General features: G+C 54.3%; 1 protein-coding gene across 5 annotated transcripts in view; it reads right to left on the reverse strand.

Moving 5' to 3' along the window:
* TCOF1 (treacle ribosome biogenesis factor 1) overlaps positions 1–12,731 on the reverse strand; it is a 37,579-nt gene extending 24,848 nt beyond the window's left edge. For 4 of the 5 annotated variants that reach the window (XM_057731042.1, XM_057731018.1, XM_057731007.1 and 1 more), the window contains exons 1-10: positions 12,568–12,731; positions 9,968–10,023; positions 7,024–7,172; positions 5,571–5,644; positions 4,817–5,003; positions 4,151–4,239; positions 2,062–2,289; positions 937–1,146; positions 493–720; positions 140–346 (exon numbers count right to left, since the gene is read on the reverse strand). In XM_057731042.1, coding sequence (XP_057587025.1) covers positions 140–346; positions 493–720; positions 937–1,146; positions 2,062–2,289; positions 4,151–4,239; positions 4,817–5,003; positions 5,571–5,644; positions 7,024–7,172; positions 9,968–10,023; positions 12,568–12,675 — 1,536 coding nt within the window. In that variant the 5' untranslated portion in view covers positions 12,676–12,731. The remainder of the gene's footprint in view (positions 1–139; positions 347–492; positions 721–936; positions 1,147–2,061; positions 2,290–4,150; positions 4,240–4,816; positions 5,004–5,570; positions 5,645–7,023; positions 7,173–9,967; positions 10,024–12,567) is intronic. The other variant, XM_057731033.1, reaches the window with a different exon arrangement.
* Between the last annotated feature and the right edge of the window lie 551 nt (positions 12,732–13,282).

The raw sequence follows: 13,282 nt of genomic DNA on the forward strand, positions 1-13,282 counted from the left end.
AGGAGAAAACACAAAGCATGGCTGTGTGCAGAACCACAGAGACGGAGAGCATCAACAGGTGTGTGCATGTGTGTGGCGGGCGAGGGGGGTGCTGCCAGCACTGACGGGGAGAGAAAAGCCTCACAGGCAGGGGCCTCACCTGGGCCGAGGCTGCTGCCCTCAGGGCCTCCCCGTCGCTGTCCGACTCCTCCTCGCTGCTGCTCTCCGAGTCCTCCTCCCGCCTCGCCGCCTGGGCGGCTACAGCCCTTGCCTTCTGAGGGAGCCCTGGGACGGCACTCTTCGCTGAGGGGCCCGTGCCCACAGCTGAGGCAGCTCTGACCTGGGAGTTTTTCCCCACGGGCTTTGCCTGGGAGTGACAAAGGACAGGGTCAGGACAGGGGACTTAGGGAGAGAACGTGTGCGAGCTAAGAGAGGAGGTGAGGAGGGCGAATGGAGGGCCTAGGGTCTCTGCAGGCAGCACACAGGGCCGGCCAGGCACCCTTCCCGCCTCACCTGAGCCGGGCTCGTGGTTTGGGGCACGGCTGTGGACGCCTCGCCCTCGCTCTCTGATTCCTCGCTGCTGCTCTCTGAGTCTTCCTCCTGCTTCCTGGGCTGCGCTTGGATGGCTGCAGGCCCTGCCTTGCCAGGGGGTGCTGGAGGGGCCCCTTTCCTAGGAGAAAGCACCTGGGCAGTAGCTGCTGAGGTGGCTTTGACCTGGGGGATCTTCCCGGAGGGCTTTGCCTAGAGCGGGAGAAACAGAATTAGGGGAGGGAGCCCAGACGGTGGATGTGAGGAAACACAGGAGCGCAGACAGGGTCAAGGACACCAGACACCACATGGTGAGGGGGGGCAGGGCTCTGAGCATGGCTGGGGCGCATGCGAAGCAGGAGAACAAGCCCTCAGCTGGCCTCCTGGGGTGGGGCACCGGCTGTGGGGCTCTCCCTCCCCAGACCTCACCTGCAGCAGGGTTTTGGCAGCTGGTGTCTCCTCTTCGCTGTCTGACTCCTCGCTGCTGCTCTCTGAGTCCTCCTCTGGCCTCACTGCCTTGGCCTGGGCGGCTGCAGGCCCTGCCTTTGCAGGGGGTGCTGGGGTGGCCCCTTTCCCAGGGGTCCCCTTGGCAGGACCCGAGGCAGCTCTGACCTGGACAGTTTTCTCCGAGGCCTTCACCTAGTAAAAGGGAAAGTGCGGTCTGTTCCCCTCCTTCTGAAAACCCTCTCGTGACACCTTCAGAATAAAGCCCGAGGCCTTAGTGGGGCTCACAAGGCCCCCTGCTTCTCTCCCCACCTCCCACCTTGACTGGTGCTCCAGCCAGTAGGGTCAACCAGCCAGTATGGCCATACCTCCTCACTCCTGGGGCCTTCACACCCCCTGCCCATGTCACGTGACCACCACTACATCATCCCCGGAGCCCCAAACAGATACCAGTTCCCTACAGCGGTTCTCCATGATGGCCCTGTCCCAGGGTGGGAAGGCTCCTCGCGGGCAGGCTCAGGGCTCCCCGGGGCCTTCTACTCCCTGTTTGACCCCTCTTCCTCCCTGTTCTCTGATTCCAGCAGCTTTCCAGCCCCTCTGGCTTTCTCTTAGACACCCAGCTGCAGCTCTGGCCAAGCACACGAGGAGAAGGGGGTCCTAGCAGATGGAATGCAACCAACTTCCTGTCTGCTAACTAGCCATGATTTGGCCTGAGAAGCCAGAGGATCAGGTAATTAAAACTACTCAAGTCCCTTCACAGCACGACTAGCTAGGGCAAGGACAGAAGCCCACTTACTAGACAGGAAAACTGAGGTGAAGGGGAGTGGTTACTGACTGGGTTGGGTGCAGGACCTGCCCTATGGGAAGCAGCCATTGCAGGCCGCTGCTTGGGCAGGAAGGACAATTTCCAGAAGCAGCCGAAGTAAAACCAGGTGCCCTTGCCCTTCAACTCCCACAGTCCACCTCCCTCTCCCCAAATTCCAAGGCCAGTCTCCTCTGGCAGCGGAGGTGCTATAACACAGCTACTCCCCCAGTCTCGGGGGCTGGGGAGAGTCCCAGGCTGCCAGGGAACCAGGGGACCCCGAGGAACAGGCTTCCCTTGGGCCTCACCTGGCTGGGTGTCCCCGCAGGGCCCCCCTCCTCACTCTCGGACTCCTCACTGCTCTCCGAGACCTCTGCTGGCTTCTCGGCCCTGCTGGCTGGGGTTCCAGCAGCCCCTCTGACCTGGGGCAGCACATCCCCCACTTTCCCTGGGGTCGGGGCTGCCCTTCTCCTTGGAGGCTCCTTGGTCACAGCTGCTGAGGCTTTGACCTGCGATGGTTTTGCTGCAGGTTTCACCTGGAACAGAGGATGGAATCAGAATAATCCTCTCTACCCCTAAGGAGTGTAAGATGCTTCATAGTTTGTAAAGCTCTTTCCCAATGTCATCCAGTTCTCAAACAACTCCCTAAGATAGATACTATCTTCACACCCATTTTCCAGAAAAGGACAAAAAGCTCAGAGAGGTTACACCACTCAACACTGATACTAAGAGGCAGAGCTGTGACTTGAACCCATGTCTGTATGGCTCTGGGGGCAGAGCTCTCAACCACAACGCTACTCTCCCGCTTGGCACAGGGCCCAGCAGAGGGGCAGCCTCTCTCAACCAGGACAGCTCATAACTGTCTGCTGCTCCAACCACAGTATATGATCATGGTGGCCACCCCACGGGCCAGGAGGCTAGGATTTGAACTCCAGTCTCGGCACTGGCTTGCTGAGATGCCTGGGACATATTCCTTCCCTCTCTGCACGCTGAAGCTATGCTTTTGGCTGCTGATTTCCCAGGGACAGGAGTGTCGTCCCTTCCCTTGGCAGGGCCTGGGGGATGGGAGCCCAGGGTGTCCTTATGGCTGGCTGTAACTAGGGCCCAAAGGGAGGAGAGAACATGGGGAGCAGTCTGCAGCTAGCCCTGGGGTAGCTGGGAGTAAAGTCTCCACCTTCACAGGCTACTGGTTGAGGCAGGAATGCAAGGTAGGAAGCACCAGGGATGCCAGGTCAATCCATCCCTGAATCCTACTGTTCTCCCTCCACATCTTTCCGCTGGATGCCCTGGTGCTAGCCATCAGCATCTCCTGCTAGCAGGACTCCAAGAGCCACTGCAACCATCTCACTACATTTATTCAGCTCTGTCCTCCAACCCAGGACACAACCAGCTATCTATCTGAACCATAAATCAGGCCATCTTACCTCTGTGCCTGCAACCCTGCAATGGCTTCTCACAGCCTCCAGAATAAACCCCAGATTCCTCTCAGCAGTCCTCTTGGTCAGGCATGGGTCTGGCCCCTGCCTACTTCTGACCTCACCTTGTATCACTCTCCCCCTCATTCATGAAATTGCAGAACACCGTTTCATTTGGTTTTGTTGTTGTTGTTGTTTTGTTGTTTTTTTCAGATCACCATTTCTTAAAAGCACCACACTCGTTTTGTGTCTACCCCGCGCACACTGTCCCTCTGTCTGCATCGCATTCCTGTTACTGCCCCTCATGGCTCTGTACGTTTCCCTTTCATAGTAACCATCACCACTGCAGTTAAATTTCTGAGGGACCCCTCCACCTTCCTACCCATCCTGCTTACCACCGTTTCCCAAAGGCCTGGTACTTGGAAGATGCACAATAAAGAATAACCTGCAGGGACTTCTCCCAAGTCACAATTCACAGAATAGACAAGGCCACAGACTAAAAGACCTGCCTACCTCTGCCCGGTGCTGAGGCCGGGCGTTCACCGCAGGCCCAGAACCTCTTCAGCAGCCTCACCCACACCCAAACACCCTGACCGCACCCTCGGACAGCCACACTCCTTCCTGCCCCTGGGCTTTTGCTCGTGCAGCTCTTGCTGGTCGAGTACCCTTCCCCCCACATCCTTCCCCGGTGAAGCCCCCTGTGCGTGAAGGCCCTGGTCCAGTGCCACCTCTTGCAGGAAGGCTTCCCGCACCTCACAGGCAGGCTGGCATCTCCGCCCGCCACCCCGACCCTTCTCCTGCCCAGAGTGCAGTGCGCAGCACCTGGCTCCCCACCTCCATGGGCCTCAGCCTTCCCAGCTCCCAGTCACCCCGAAACACTGGCTGAACCGATCTGGTGCCACTGGTAGGCGAGGCCCTGGCCAGGCCCCCAGGAGGGTCAGAGGTTTGCCCAGGGCAGTTCCTGAGGATGGGTGGCAATTACCTCCACATCCGTCTCATCACTCGAGCTGGAGGTGTCCTCGCTGGAGCTGTCGGCCTGGCCTGCGGATGCCTGGCCCGCGGATGCCATTCCTGAGGAATAAACAAGGAGGGGACTGAGAGCCCCCCTCTGCAGACCCGCCTGCCCCTCACCGGCACCCTCCACGCGCTCTGGAAGGCGCACAGCCGGGGTGCACACCACACGCTCCCTACAGCCCTGCGCAGCTCTGAGGCCCTGGTAAGGCCCATGATATCAGGTCCTAACACACAAATGCCAGGACCTGATGGCTTAGAAAATCTGCTTCCACCGTCACACAGCTGCAGGCAGGGCAAATGCCTCTTTTACATGAAAAACGGAGGCAAACCCAGGCCTCTGGGCTGAGGCTCTAAGCCTCTGTGGTGGGCCCTGTACCCACCTGAGAGCAACAAAGCAGCAAACGCTCCAACCCTGCCCCAGCTGCTCGCACTCCCTCGGCAAAGCCTGAAGTGTCCCTGCAGCCGACTCTCCCTCACCAAGGGAGGGGAAGATGGCCTGAGGTGGGGCTCCTTGCGATCATGAACACAACCCCCCTGCATTCCAGAACGCCCCAGGGCCTGACACAGCAGTGTCCAGGCCTGCCTCCTCAGCCCGCACTCGGAGGGCCTGGTCCTGGAGGGCAGGGCTCCTCACCAGGCTTGGCAGTGGTTCCGAGGGCCGAGACACTGCCCTCCTCCTCAGTTTCTGAGACAAGGACAGTATTTGCTGAGGGCCCTGCTGCCTTCCGGGGTGACTTGCCAGTGAGAAGCTGAGCCACTGCCTTCCCGGAGGCAGGCTGTGCCGTGGAGTTCACTGTCTTGCTGGCTTTCTTGGTCTTTGCCTACAGAGAACAGGAGTGACAGACAGTGGCTGTGGCCCAGCAAAGGAAAGCACAGACCACTTTCTAAGTAGTTTCCAGTCTAGAAAATGCTGCTCGAGGGAATTCCCTGGTGGTTCAGTGGTTAGGACTCCATGCTTTCACTGCAGGGGGCGCAGGTTCGATCCCTGTGGCGCGGCCAAAAAAAAAGTGCTTCTCGAGCTTTCAGAGCCACAAATGTCTTATTTGCTGTGTGTCTCCACTGCCTCACACAGTGCCTGGAACATAACTGTATTGGCAATGATTTGCTGAGTGAACAGGCGAATGCAGGGCCAGAGGATGCATTCTCTCTACTCCAGGTGTGCCATGTGCCCAGTGGCCCGTGGTGGTAGGCATTATCCCCACCTTACAGGGAAGAAAAAACAACTGAGGCCCACAGCGGTGAAGGGACAGGCCACAGTTGGTGACTGATACTCAGATCTGAATCCAAGTTGGGCAATTACCCACAACCCTATCCTTTTCTGACACAGGGGACTGTGTCCTACAGGGTACTTCAACTCCCATGGGCGACAGCTTGGAAGGTGGTCTTACCTTGGCTTTTTCTTTCACGCTTGAAGGCAAAACCGTCCCCGTGACTGAGGAGTTGGTAGATGCTAGTTTCAGGGCTGCAAGACACAAACACCAGTTGGGTAAGCCAGATGATCCTTGTCTCATGGAAGAACGGCAAACAGCCTTCAGCTCACCTAATAATTCAATTGGTATGGCTGCCTGGCGCTGGCATGAGATTTGAGGCTGAGCCTGGACTGGGAAAGAGCTCGGTGGTGCATCAGCCACATCCCCCAGGAGCAAAAGAGGAGAGTGATGACATGAAAGTCACGTGTCTGCATCCCCGATGGGGTCCCAACTCCCTGGTGGCACGAGATGCTGAAGCCCCCCGAGGAAAAGGGATTGGGTCCCGGTCCTGCCGCATACTACCCCGGAGGCCCTGCACAACTCCAGGGGCGCCATTCCCACAGGCCACCTGCCACACTGCAGCCCTAAGGTCACTCGGCAAGACAGGGGCAGGTCAGGCAGCCTCAGGTCCACAGAGAAAGCTGCTCAAATTTAAGTAGCTTCTCAGTGGAGAGGTAGCTGAACCATGAGACCGGGACCCTGTCAGATGCTGAGATTTCCAGATTCTTGCTGTTTTTAACCAGGGTATTGTCTTCTTAGAGCTCAGATTAGGGAAAGGTTTCTAACATATGCTGTGAAATAAAGAGGATGCTGTTGAGATGAATGACAGGATCTAATTCTTTTCCTGACATTTGATTCTTTCTTTCTCTATTTTTAATTATGGAAAATTTTAAGCCCATTCATAAGTAGAGAGAAAGCGTATTAAAGCGCCCAGCCCCAACCATTATCAATTTGTGGCCAATCTTATTCCAACCATACCCCTATTCTCCTTCCCAGATGAGTATTATTCTGAAGAAAACACCAGACATTGTATCATGTTGCCCACAAATATTTCAGCAAGTTTCTTTTAATGGGGACTCTTAAAAAGTATAATTATAATTTCGTTACTACGGCTTAAAAAATTCATTAATATCGAGTAGCCAGGAAGTAGGAAATTTTACAGCTTTTGTTTCAAATAGTTTGTAGCTATGGATGTAGGCATGTGCAGATGTCTATCTGTGTGAGTGCAGATGCAAAGCAGAGCACTGTAAGGCTACCCTCCAGGAGATACATTTAGGGAGTGGAAGGAGAGCAGCCGAGGGGACAGGAAACCTCCCACTTTTCTCTGTATGCTTTTGTACAGTTCACAGTGAACCTGTTTTGCATTATAATTTTAAAAGATCAAGCAAGCAATAAAATACATATTCCGTATGATTACAAATATTTGAAAAAACATGCTCAGTAAAAATAAATGGAAGAATAATTTGCCAAATGTGGCAAGAATATGGGTCACAATCTGATATGCAACAGCCTGTTTCCGAAGGTGCAGGGCCCTGCGCTGGGCCCCGCAGCACCGGTGATGGGAGCCCGCCCCAGCACACAGGACTCTTACTGGCTTTAGAAGTTTCGGCTTCTGCCTCCTCCTCTTCCTCCTCCTCTTCCGAGCTCTCTGAACTGCTAATAGGGTCTGACACACGGCTCTTCTTGGCCTGCAGGGCTGCATCGTCCTCTGCCTTCCGTTTCTGGCCAATCTCGGAGGTTCTGCCGGACAAGGGTGACTGGCTAGCTCAACCAGGTGACAAGGACAACCCCAGGAGAGTTGAAAAGGAAGACCTCCCCACATCCTCCCCGCCCCCAAAGGAAACATGCATAAAGAGAGTTTAAACAGTGATGAAACACAGTGTAGATACAATTTTGTGTTCTGCATTTTCACTCATTTCATCATATTTTTACAATTGTCCATTAGTCTTCAAATATTCAGGAAGGGTGGACAATATTGTGTAACAGCAGCTAAGGGTCACCGAGTGCTAAGTGCCGGCACTGTAAACACTTCACAGCACCATCCAGGCTCCACCTTCCTTCAGAACTTGTGGCACCTGCAGTACCCTCTTCCTGGAAGATTCGGCCTAGGTCCCTATTGTCCTTCAGGCCTCAAATCAAATACAGCCTCCTCAGAGAGGCCCTCCCTGATCACCCCCCTTCCCTAAGACATCCTCTGCCCTGCCATCCTGTTTCATTTTCTTCAGAGCACTTTTCTCTCTCCTGTTACTTTACCTACTTCCTGCTTCACGTCCCCACTGCACAGCCAGGCCCCAGGAGAGGAGGGCTGGCAGGAACCTCTTCTGGCTCGCTACAGTACCTTGAGAGCATAGCACGAGGCACACAGCTAAGGGACGTGCCCAGCGTCAAACAGTAAGTCTGAGGCCCTGGGGAGGAAGAGCACCCAGACGGATGAGTCGCCGGGACTTTCAAGCATCACCTCCTCTGACCCCAGCCTCCCACCCTGCGGGAGTCACTGTGCCCCATGTTCTCCAGATGGGACAGATGTTGTCCTGCCAGAGTCTGGGATGTGCTGCTCGGGTCCCTTGTTCCCAGGAAGGCCACTTCCTGGGAATCTTCTGCAAAAACAGGTTTCATTTATCACGTGTATCAGTTCACTCTGTCTCTCTCCTCCCAACAGAATGTATGTTTCACAAGGGCAGGGATTTCCCTCCGGTTTGTGCCCAGCTATATCAAGAACAGTTCTGACTTACAGTAGATGCTCAATAAATATGGAGGTGGGGGTGGGGGTGGGTGTCTCCAATGGACAGGTTTAGCACTTAATTTGCTATTATTATCTTCATTTTACAGATGGCGACAGACTTGGGGAGGCTAAGTTTGTCCCTGGTCATACAGCTAGTTGCTGGGTTTGAACCACTAGGCTAGGCTGGCTCTGGTGGGTGTGAGGTCCTTGTCCCATTCAGTACCCCTCACCCATAGAAGGGGCTGGCGGCAGGGAAGGGTGTGCCGTGTGGCTCACCAAAGCAGTTCTCTGAGGGAGGAAGCGCTGTGCAAACACCCAGACACCTGGGCAAGCGGTAGAGGAAGTGGGGGTGTGCCCTGTGCTCGCCTTGGCAATAGAGGAGAGCCAAGAACCGAAGGCTGACAGGACTCGCAAACGCCTCAGCTCTCTACTGGAAGCTGGGATCCGTTTCACACCACACCTGCCTCTGTTTACACACCTCTGACAACAGGGAATTCAGCACTCCACTGTAGCCTACCTCATTTTTGGAGCTCTGATGACCCACTGCTTTTATTCAGAAGCTAAAACCTGTCTTCCCAAAGCAGGTACGTATGGGTCCCACTTCAGTCTCTCGGGCCCCAGGGAACACCCCACTCCCATTGCCTTCAGAGACGTGCAGACAGCGGTCCCTCACCTGCCCCTTCGATATCTCTTTTCCATACCGGACAGTTCAGTATTCACTATCGTCCTTCATTCCCCTAGGTGGCTGTGGTCAGACCAGTTCAGGGAGAGAATGATTATCCCCTCTTTCATGTTCAAGCAATTCCTCTGTCCATATGTCTTTAGATTATCCCCTCTCCTTGTTTCACATGTTTCACAGGCATTTCACATTTAACATGTCTTTGAAATCTTTCCCTCCAAACTGGGTTCCTTCCATTCAGGTGAACTAAGTCAGACATCTGGGAGTCGACTAGACTGCCTCTCCAAACCACTGGCAGACCCTCGTCTCATCCTCTCATATTCCTGGAATCTACCGTCTCCCTCCTATGTTATTCCTGCCTCAAGCTCCGTCAGCTCTAATCCACAGCCCCACCTCGTCGCACCGTGATCTCACCACAATCTGCTTCACCCTTCCATGGCTCCCACGGCTCTTGGGGCAAAGACACAACTTCTCCCCATGGATGATCAGGCCTTGCACGGAGTGGGCCCTGCCGACTGTCCAGCCGCGTCTGCACTGCGCTGTGGCTACACGCCTCCCGCTAGAAGTTCCCTCTGTCAGGTACACTCTACTGGCCTCTCCACACCTATTGCCTAGTTCATGCCCCAGCTCCCTGCAGCTCTCAAATCAAAGGTCACTTCAGGGAAGCCTCCCCTAAACCCCCAAATGAGGCTAGGCTAACCTGTTTAGGTAGTTTTGGCACCAGGCACCTCTTTTTCATAATCCTTACTACCACTGTAATTTTACACTCATTTGTTTCATTCTCTGAGACATATTTACCTCCCTTGACTCCAATATCAGCTCCAGGAAAGAAGGGACCATGTATGTCTCACTCATGACAGAGCCTGGCATTCAGCAGTTACTCAATAAATGCTTACTAACTGAATGAATAACAAGCTGCTGAGAATCTTTTGTCCTTAAAGACACACTGATCGCAGTTCTCAGTGTCCCCTCCACTACCCGACACCCGTATCTGTGATCTGGCTTCCTGGAGGTGATAATAGTATCTACAGTGGGCTATGGGGACAGATCTTAGACCAGATTAGTACCCTAGCTGATTCCAAGCTGAGAGCTTGGGGTGTCCCTACTGCACTCTCTCAGCCCCATTAGACTTACTGTTGCCAGTGTGTATAGATGTCCAGGAGGGTTACCGGCTGAGTCAGGAAACTTTTCTGCAGAGAAGTAAAGAGAAAGCAGCAATTAAGCCCCCTGAGCACAATAAGGGTCCTCCTTGGGCCCCACTCTCACCACATCATGATCCACAGAGAGGTGGTTGAGAAGGGGGTCTTTCTACTCTGGGAAGTATTCCTGATTTGCCCTGCCAGTGCCACCCAAACCTTCCAAAGGCAAGCAGGGCAAACATTTCCAGCTAAAACCTTTTAAGACAACACGTTGGTGAGAAGTACCTTTGACAGAGTAGAACTGGAATGTTCCCGGCTAGCATTTATCCAACCCCCAGCCTCCCTTGCATTCTCCAGGCTTAGGTGCCATGAGACAGGGATTTTTCCACCCCTGACCTTTCAAAAGGCTTTCAAAGGCCAGGCTGGTCAATCTCCCCAGAACAGTACGAACAACAGCCCAGACACCCTGGGCTGTCTGCTCACCCGCTGGGAAGAGATTGGAACCAAACGGTGCCCGTCCTTTGGTAGAAGCAGAAGCCTTTGGAGCCAAGATCAGAAGCCTACTCTCTCTGCAAATGTCAAGAACCTGGGGTGTTGGACTTCCCTCGCGGTCCGGTGGTTAAGACTCCATCCTTCCAATGCAGGGGGCATGGGTTCAATCCCTGGGAGGGAAAGTTCTACATGCTGCGTGGTGTGCACCCCCCTCCCCCAAAAAAGAACCTGGGATGTCAAGTTTCCCAAGGACGTTGAGTGAGTAATGTGGGGCGAGGGCAGTGCCAAGGATTTAGGCGGAGTGGCCAAAAGGGTGCACCTGGAGTCAGGCAGAGTGCCTTTGTTAACTGGATGGACTACTCTCTTCACCTCTCCAAACCTCAGGTTCTTTCTTTATAACATGGGGATAATAGCAGTACCCACCTAAGATGTTACTGTCAGTCCTGAATGGAGACAATCTAGTCAGTGCCCAGCACAGGAGCCAGTAACACCAAGACTGTAACCGACAGTAACTGAAAACATCAGTTTCATTCTCCTCAGCCCCAGATGCAATGGTCTCCTCACCGTCCCTCAAATCTGTCAGGGCACCCCACCCCCATCAGGGCTTGCTATTCTTTCTGTCTGAAATGCTCTTTCCTGCCAACTATACGGCTCACTCCCTCGTTCCTTCAGGTCCTTGCCTGAATGTCACCTTCTCATTGAGGTTTCCTGACACCCTATATAGATAATTTAACTCTGACATTCCTTATCCCCCCCACCTGCCTTATTTTTATAGCTAGCACCTACCATCACCCCACATACTGTGTCATTAACATTAAAAAAAACAACAACAGTCATCTGTCTGCTCCTCCGGGAATGTATGTTCCATGAGGGCAGGAAACTTCTGCTTAGGCAAATGCCCTAAAGAAGATGGGTACTCTCTTTCACCCCCTATAGCTGTTAAGTGATATAACTGGAGTAAGAAGGGCTACCAAGGTCCAAAGAAGATTGGGAAAAAGCACAGATGTTTTAAGGCCCATTATCCTTTAGTTTCTCCAGGAAGTCCTGAGAGCAAGCATCATGACCAGAGCCTACACCATAGCCTAAGGGATACTGATTACTTAAGTCAATAGCCACCATACCAGCTTAAAACTTTCCAGTGGTTTACCACTGCTCTTCAGATGAAAACCAAAGTAAGGCAGCTCCCGCTCCCCCTCTGTCTCCCCAGGGACCTCTACTGCCCTTGTACTCCACACTTCAGCCAACTTTCTGGAGGCCAGTACATATGCAACAATTTGCACATCTGCTTGGAATATCCACCTCCCTTTCCTCAGATCTCAAAACGACATCCACTTCCTCAGGAGAGCAGTCCTGGGTATCCCTGACAAGGGCAAACTGCCATTCTTGTCTTAGGACTCTAAGCCTCTCATTCTTGGCACTTAACGCAGTGTTAAGTGTACAGTTGCTTTTGTGGTTCTTTGATTTATGTCTATCTCCCCTACCAGATTTAGACTGTAAACTCTAAACAATGATCTGGGGGACTGTGCTCACTATTCTATCACCAGCACCCTGACCGCCAGATTAACAGCTGCTCAAAGAATGGAGGAAGTAAGAAATGACTGCACCACGAGTTCGAATCCCAAGCCGTCCGAATCCGTACAGAAGGGCTGCTAAGGGCTTGAGCTCCAGCCCGATTAAGGAGCTTCAGACATCTTCTCTTGGCGCTCTTTCGCCCCTCCGGGGCTGGTCGCAATCCCTCTCTCAGACTCGCAGCAACCTTCTCGCCCTAGGGGGCCGCGCAGAGCCACGTGGCCTGAGACTTCTGAAACTTTAAACTGCCGCTCCCAGGAAGGGCGTGGAGGTAAGGGGCGCGGGAATTATAAAGCCCTGAGCTTCCGATCTCACGTCCTGGCCCGCCCACTGCACAGATAGAGAAACTGAGGCCCAGAGGAACTGGGAGCCGCGGGGGTGGAGGGCTGAGGCTCCTTCGGCACCCCAAGCCGCGTCCCGGAGCACCGCGGGATCCGGCTTTGGGAGCCCCTCCAGGCCGCCAGCGGAGGAGGCGCGGGCCGCTTCTCTTCAGGTCCCGCACGCGGCCCTCGCACACGGCCCGCGCACGCTTACCTGGCCGCTCTGCTCCTTCACTTCCCGCGCCGCCCGCACATAGCCCGCCTGCAGCAGATGCTGGTAGATCAGGGGAAGCAGCTCCCGCCGCTTCCTGGCCTCGGCCATGCCCGCAATCCCAGGCCGGTCGGCTTACCTGCACGCCCCCCTCAGTCCCCGCCCGCCACTTCCCTCGTGCCCTTAGACCTCGAGCCCCCCACTTCCGGCCACGCCCCCTCCCGCCGCGCTGCACGCCGGAACACATAGTCTTTTCTCCAAGGGTGGCCTGCCCACTGCTGCCGGGACAGAAAGGGGCGGAGGCATGGAAGGCAATGAAAGCGCCCATTGGCTGGGAGGGCGTGGTCAGGCCCAGACACGCCCCCTGGGCCGTCGAGATTCGAATAGCTCCCTCTCACATCCTTCAGACTCGTTCCTTGAAGGGATTTGTCTTAAGCTGTCTGACAGCTGCGATCGGGTTTTACTCATCTCCGAACAGCCTAATCTCCAGCTCTCTCTACACCCGAACTTCCAATCACCCACTCATTTATTCATTTAACAGAAGTTTTAGAACCCACGAACCAGGTACTACTTGTCATTATTCATTCATTGATTGAAAAAATAGTTATTGAGCACAATACCTTGGCCTACCACTAGCCTAGGATTGGGGGATAAAACGATGAATAAGATAGGGCAGCTGCCCTCAAAGCTCACAGGGAGGAGAGAAACAATCTGTAAC

The sequence above is a fragment of the Hippopotamus amphibius genome, chromosome 1, assembly GCF_030028045.1.
Source record: "Hippopotamus amphibius kiboko isolate mHipAmp2 chromosome 1, mHipAmp2.hap2, whole genome shotgun sequence".
NCBI lineage: Eukaryota > Metazoa > Chordata > Mammalia > Artiodactyla > Hippopotamidae > Hippopotamus > Hippopotamus amphibius.